Source organism: Falco rusticolus, chromosome 14 (assembly GCF_015220075.1).
Source record: "Falco rusticolus isolate bFalRus1 chromosome 14, bFalRus1.pri, whole genome shotgun sequence".
In the NCBI taxonomy this organism is placed as follows: Eukaryota; Metazoa; Chordata; class Aves; order Falconiformes; family Falconidae; genus Falco; species Falco rusticolus.
In genome coordinates, this window is record NC_051200.1 from 1,312,296 (window position 1) to 1,318,357 (window position 6,062).

General features: G+C 61.9%; 1 protein-coding gene across 1 annotated transcript; it reads left to right on the plus strand.

The window, feature by feature from the left end:
• Positions 1–2,851: 2,851 nt before the first annotated feature.
• On the plus strand, positions 2,852–5,712 carry LOC119157346 (brain-specific homeobox/POU domain protein 3). The gene is made up of 2 exons (XM_037408201.1): positions 2,852–3,022; positions 3,578–5,712. The coding sequence occupies exons 1-2, from the start codon at positions 2,903–2,905 to the stop codon at positions 4,481–4,483; spliced, it is 1,026 nt and encodes a 341-aa protein (XP_037264098.1). The 5' UTR covers positions 2,852–2,902; the 3' UTR covers positions 4,484–5,712.
• The last annotated feature ends 350 nt before the right edge of the window (positions 5,713–6,062 follow it).

Consider the following 6,062-nt stretch of genomic DNA (forward strand, 5'->3'; position numbering starts at 1 on the left):
TTGCAAGTGAGGAAGATGAGATCAGAAATCTCCATGCACTGGTAAATGTATTTCTGTGCTTCCTGCTGAGCTTATTAGCCTTGTGCTGTCCTCGGGGTCTGAGTTAATTCGAGTCCTGAGCTTCCCAGAGGTGTGGAAAACCAGCTGCTGAGCCCCTCAAAGAGGAAACTCTCCTCTGACTTCCCCCTGCTCCAGCTGACTCTCTGAGTGATGTGCAGGAGCGGAGCATGCCCAGGTCCAATCCCAGAGTTCCCAACCTCCTGGGCACGTTCCGGGGCAGAACCTGGAGTCAGTTCCTTGCAGCAAAATGCCGCTTGGCACAAGGTTTGCCTCCTTGGGGAGAGTTAAGTCCAGGGCTAGGAACTGAAGTGCTTTCTCCAGCCTTCTTCCTCTGAGCCGCTGAAATGCAGAGTGAGGAGAAAGGAGGTAGAGGGATCACCAGGAAAAGCCCAACAAAAGAAATTGTGAAATACCCTGATAAAATCTTCTGGCTACCACAAGAGAGTTAGCAAACCCAGAGGTTGTCAGCTAAAGGGGAGACAAAGTGCCTGGGTCCACTGCAGAGCACCCAGGAGGGACAATTCCGCTGCACAATAATTCTGCCTGAGTCTCGGTTGCACAGAAATCTTCAAGGGAACCTCTCTGGCAGCCGCTCTCCTCTGCCCATCACCTGATGCTGCAATCTCTCCGCAAGCAGCAGAGGGGAGACCATGACTCAGAGCTGTGCTGGTAGAAAGCAGAAGGGGAAGAGGCTTCAGAGCTCCTGTCTGCTCTTGCCTGGACATAGTCAGAGCATCAGCGTGTTGGCAACCCCCCACTGCTGGGCCCGGTGGCCTCTGGCACACATAGGACACTTTAATGACCAGGTCTGCCTGAAGTGTGGTGGGTAGGGGCTGCCCGTGGACCCTCTCATCTCCCAGCCGTCAGGGACGGGGCTCTCGGGCAGTGCTGATGCAGTCCTTCCTCCAGGCAGACCGCTCCAGTCGGGATTCAGCTCCCGCTGGCCTCCCCTCCATCCCTCTGCACAAACAACGTGCTACCCAGGTCTGGTTTAGGGACCCTCTCTGTGCCTGAACCCGGGCAGCACCACACGTGGTGATGGTGGCTTTGAGTCTCCTCCACTGGACCTGACCTTTCCCGTGCGTGTCCAGAGCCAGAGAACCACCTTCTGGGGGACGGTTCAGCCCCAGACAAGGCTGAGCCAAGCTCAGGATTCTCCCTTCCGCGTGACACTTGCTGACCCGTCCGAGCCGAGGAGCTGGGCAGCATCCCCCTGAGGGGGGTGTCTCGGGGAACGGCGGTGGAGGCTCTGTGGGGAGGGGGGGAGTGGGAAAGGAGCCGGGAAAACTGGTACGAACCCCGACCCCAACCACCTGCGCCGTGTGTAACCTGCACACCTCGCTGGGGCCGGATTCCTGTGCGGGGCAAACACACGCTGTTCCCCCTCGGAAGCCCTTTGCTCTGAGCGCTGCCAAGCACACACCCCCCCCCAGCAGCCCCGCGCCCCCCCCCCCCACGCAGCAGGCGCTGGGGTTCCCCCTCCATCGGCCCCCCCACGCCCCGGGGCTGACAGTGCTGCTGTCTGGCACGCTGGAGCGGGTGGGGGGCTGCCAAGCTGCAAGGCGCCCCCCCCCCCCCCCCCCCCTTCCACGAATCCAACGTGCAGCCACCAAATTTCTGTTCACATTTCTTGGCAGCGACAGGGTGACAGGGTCCCGGCGGCGGGCGGGAGGGGGAGGGAAAGGCTGCGGGCAGCGGGCGTGGAGACCCCTATGGATGGGTGAGCGGGAGGCTGGGCTCGGGCAGGGACAGGCGGCGCTGGGCTGGGGGGGCTTCGGGGGGGGGGGGAGGGGGACTGGGGGCTGCAGCGAAGCCACGCAGCTGCTGGGCCGGGGCAGTCGAGCCTGGCAGCTTCTAGACGGGGCAAAAACAAAAAAGGGAAAAAAGCAGAGAAGTTGGGGAAACTTCTTATTTCATTGCGTTACGGTTTTTAACCCAAGGGCCTTTTTCTCTTCGGAAAGAAAGCGGGACGGGAAGGGGAAGGCTCCTCCGCCCCGCGGCTCGGGGCTGCGCGGCCCCCCGGCTCCCCCCGGGGACCCCGGCCCGGAGCCGCGGGCAGGGCAGGCAGGAGCCGGGCAGAGCCCACTGGGAGGGGGCAGCCGGGGAGCATCGTCGGCCGTGCCGGCCCGGGCCATGCCGTGCCGAGCCGAGCCGTGCCGTGCCGAGCCGAGCCGTGCCGAGCCGTGCCGAGCCGAGCCGCGCCGAGCCGTGCCGAGCCGTGCCGAGCCGAGCCGTGCCGAGCCGTGCCGCAGCGTTGGTCGACGGCGGCATCCCGGGGCAGGAACGGGTCCTGGCGCCCCTCTCCCCTCCCTCCGCCGCCGGTGCGGGCTGGGGGAAGCCCGGAGCGACCCCCCATTCCCATCCCCGCGACGCGGGTGCCCGGGAGAGCGGCGCACCGGCGACACCCCCGGGGCTGCGCAGTGCCGGGGCGGGGGGGTAAGCCCCGTTTGGTGGGGGTACAACGGGACGGGGTGTGAGCCCCTGTCTGGAGAGGGGGTACAGCCGGGGGGTGTGAGCCCCGGTTTGTGGATGGGGTACAACAGCGGGGGGGGGGGGGAGTCCCAGTTTACAGGGGGTACTGATCGGTTAGGGGGTGAGCCCTGGTTTGGGGAGGGGGTACAGCGGTGGGGGGGGTGTGAGCCCCGGTTTGGGGTACACCCGGGGGGGTGAGCTCACTGCCCGGGGGCGGGCGGTGGGAGGCGCCTCCCGAGACCCACCCAATGAGCGGCGGGGGGCGGGGGGGCCGCGCTATAATGCCGTTGATGCCGGGCGGCGGAGCCAGACAATACCGCGCCCCCGAGCCGGGCTGCCCGGAGCGCCCCAGCCCCGCTCCTCTCCCACCATGATGTCCATGAACAGCAAGCAGGCGTTCAGCATGCACCCCATCCTGCACGAGCCCAAGTACCCCCACCTGCACACCAGCTCCGAAGCCATCCGCAGAGCCTGCCTGCCCGCCCCCCAGGTAAGCCGCACCTCGGGGCTCCCCCCCGCCCCCCCGGCTGCCTTTCGGGGGGTCAGCACCCGGGGACCGCGCTGCGCCCTCCCCAGCTGAACTTCGGCAGCTGATGGTGTCCCTCTGGGCTGGAGTTTCGTTCGGGTTTTGGGGGAGTCCGTCCCCTCCCTCGCTGGGGCGGCTGGGCTGGGGGCTGTCCCGGCGCCGAGCGGGCTGGGGGAGCCGGGGGCGAGCTGGCAGGTCAATCCCGGGCTGGGGGAGCGCAGCCCCTGGGCCAGCCGGGCCGGCCGGTGCAGCAGGGGGTCCCTGTCCCCCACTGCGGCCGCTCTCTGTTCTGGGGAGGTCGCCCCGGAGGGAGGGTGGGTGCCCGGAGTCCGGCCCCCTGCTCCTGCTCCTGTTATTCGGTGGGGCGAGCGGGCTGGACTCGGTTCATCTTACCTGTCCCAGGCACTGCTGGAGGGGCAAAGTGGGATCTCTGTAACGCTTTCCTTGTAACCCTCTCCCGCTCTTTCGGTTTGTTTTTGCTCCCATTTTTATTACACCCCACCCCACCCCTACATCCAGATCCAGGGTAACATTTTTGCGGGCTTTGACGAGACCTTGCTGCGGGGTGCTGAGGCTCTGGCCGCTGTGGATATAGTATCGCAGAAAACTCACCCCTTCAAGCCGGATGCCACCTACCACACCATGAGCAGCGTGTCCTGTACTCCTACCTCATCCTCCGTCCACCTGCACCACCCGTCCGTGCTGACCACGCACCATCCCCACCACCACCACCACCAGCCCTCCCAGGGCCTGGACGGCGAGCTCCTGGACCACCTCAACTCTGCCCTCCCGCTTGGAGGGGTGCCGGGCCCAGACGTGGGCTCCACACCTTCACACCCTCACTCCCACATGTCTGCCATCAACCACATGGCCCACCACTCCCAGCCTATGAACATGTCCCACCCCCACGGCCTCGCTTCCCACGCTGTCATCTCCGGCCCCGAGACGGAGACGGACCCCCGGGAGCTAGAATCCTTCGCTGAGCGGTTCAAGCAGCGGAGGATCAAGCTGGGGGTGACCCAGGCGGATGTGGGCTCCGCATTGGCCAACCTGAAGATCCCAGGGGTGGGCTGCCTTAGCCAAAGCACAATCTGCAGGTTTGAGTCCCTCACCTTGTCCCACAACAACATGGTGGCCCTCAAGCCCATCCTAGAAGCATGGCTGGAGGAGGCTGAGCGGGCCCAGAGGGAGAAAATGACCAAACCAGAGATCTACACGGGGGGTGACAAGAAACGCAAGCGTACCTCCATCGCCGCCCCTGAAAAACGGTCGCTGGAGGCCTATTTTGCCGTGCAGCCACGGCCCTCCTCGGAGAAAATCGCCGCCATCGCTGAGAAGTTAGACTTGAAGAAGAACGTGGTGCGGGTCTGGTTTTGCAATCAGAGACAGAAGCAGAAAAGGATGAAATTTTCTGCCACCTACTGAAGAAGGGGCTGGGAGGGCAGTGGGTGGAGGGTGCCTGCTGCCCCCAGCCAAGCCCGTCATGGTCCTGGCCCCCGACCTCTCCAAAATGGGCAGTGTTTTGGGGTTGTTGGCTTTTTTTTTGTTGTTGTTAAAAAAAAAAAATTGGGGAAACAAGAAAAAAAGGAAAAATAAACCTCAAGAAAGGGAAACCCGCCCAAAGTGAAGCGAACAGTTTGGTGCCTGCTCCTCACCCCCGGGCGAAATGGCCCTGCTGTTATGACTGGTACAGACTGCTTTTGTAGATAAAACTGGAGAAAAAGGAAAAGACAAAATGAAAGGCCAAGGGGGGGAGTTTTGGGGCACGTAGAGTCAGGGCAGCAGTAGCAGAGCCCGGCGGGTCTTTGTTGCCCCTTCCTGGCTCAGCTGGGCAGACGGGGCCGTGGCACTAGTGGCTTTCTCTCCAGTGCCCGATCCTCTTCTTTTAAAAAACTAAAAAAAAAAAGAAAAAAAAAAAAGAAAGAAAAAAGAGAGGAAAGAAAAAAATAAAATAAATAAGAAAGAAAATGAGCTCGAAGCCGCCCCCGACGGCTGTAAATATGGAGGTGCCGGCCCGTGCTCCCCGCGCTCGCTGCCAGGGTCCCCACGCACACCCGCGCACACACACGCACTTGCATGGTTTTGTTCGCTTTCCCCTGCCCCAGCAAACCCATCGCATTTTCGCAATAAATTTTCTGTTTCTACCTCATCGGCTAAATTAAAAAAGAGAAAAAAAAAAAAAGGATTAAAAAGAGAGAAAGACAATTTGGCACGTCCCTGGAGTCACGGTTTGTTCGGGGAAAATGGAGATCTTTTTTTGCTTTGATTTCACTCAAACTGTTCGATATCCGTATGATTTCACTGTAAAAAATCCTACGCTTCGACAATCAAGTCATTGGGGCTCACAGGAGCGGCGCGGCCGCGGCGGGACTGGCCCGGGGCAGCGGGGGGATGCCCGGGCACCCCCGGCCCTCCGCGGGGGCGGCTGCCTTTGCAAATAGTGAACTCTGCACTTTCTAAGGCAAGAATATTCTTTTTTTTTTTTCCTTTGCATATTTAATAGAGAAATTTGCCTCCGTTTCTTGTTTTATTTTTGTGTCGTTTGTTGTTTTGTTTTTTTTTTTTTTAAATTAAACAAGATTTCGTTTCGCTGTGTGTGTGCTGAATGAAATTTGGTGTCTGTGTACGCTGCAGCATTTCAAATAAATCATGCACGTTTTACCTCACCCTCCTGCCTCCTGGAGTTACTGCGGCCCCGGGGACCCCCGGCCCGGGGAGCCCCTTTCGCGGCGTGGCTCCTGCAGCCCATCCCCACCGCCTTCGGCCGCCGGCTGCCGTCGGGGTTGGGTCTCGGCCTTTCCTCCTCCGTGGGGAAAGAAACAAAACGCGTGGGAAGGCACGGCAGCGCGGGAGAGCGGCCCTCCCCACGGCGGGGGGCTCGGCCCCGCCACCCCGCCGGCCGCAGCCCCCTCGGTGGCTCAAGCGGCGGCCGGAGCCGAGGCGAGGGTTCGCCTCCTACCCCCCCATCCCGGGCCGCACTCGGCGGATTCCGAAGCCCCACGCG

Excerpts from the sequence above, each read along its gene's own strand:
- LOC119157346 (XM_037408201.1), top strand. The coding sequence starts at position 2,903 with ATGATGTCCATGAACAGCAAGCAGGCGTTCAGCATGCACCCCATCCTG. Across the intron at positions 3,023-3,577 it reads CCTGCCTGCCCGCCCCCCAG|ATCCAGGGTAACATTTTTGC; the intron begins GTAAGCCGCACC and ends CCCTACATCCAG.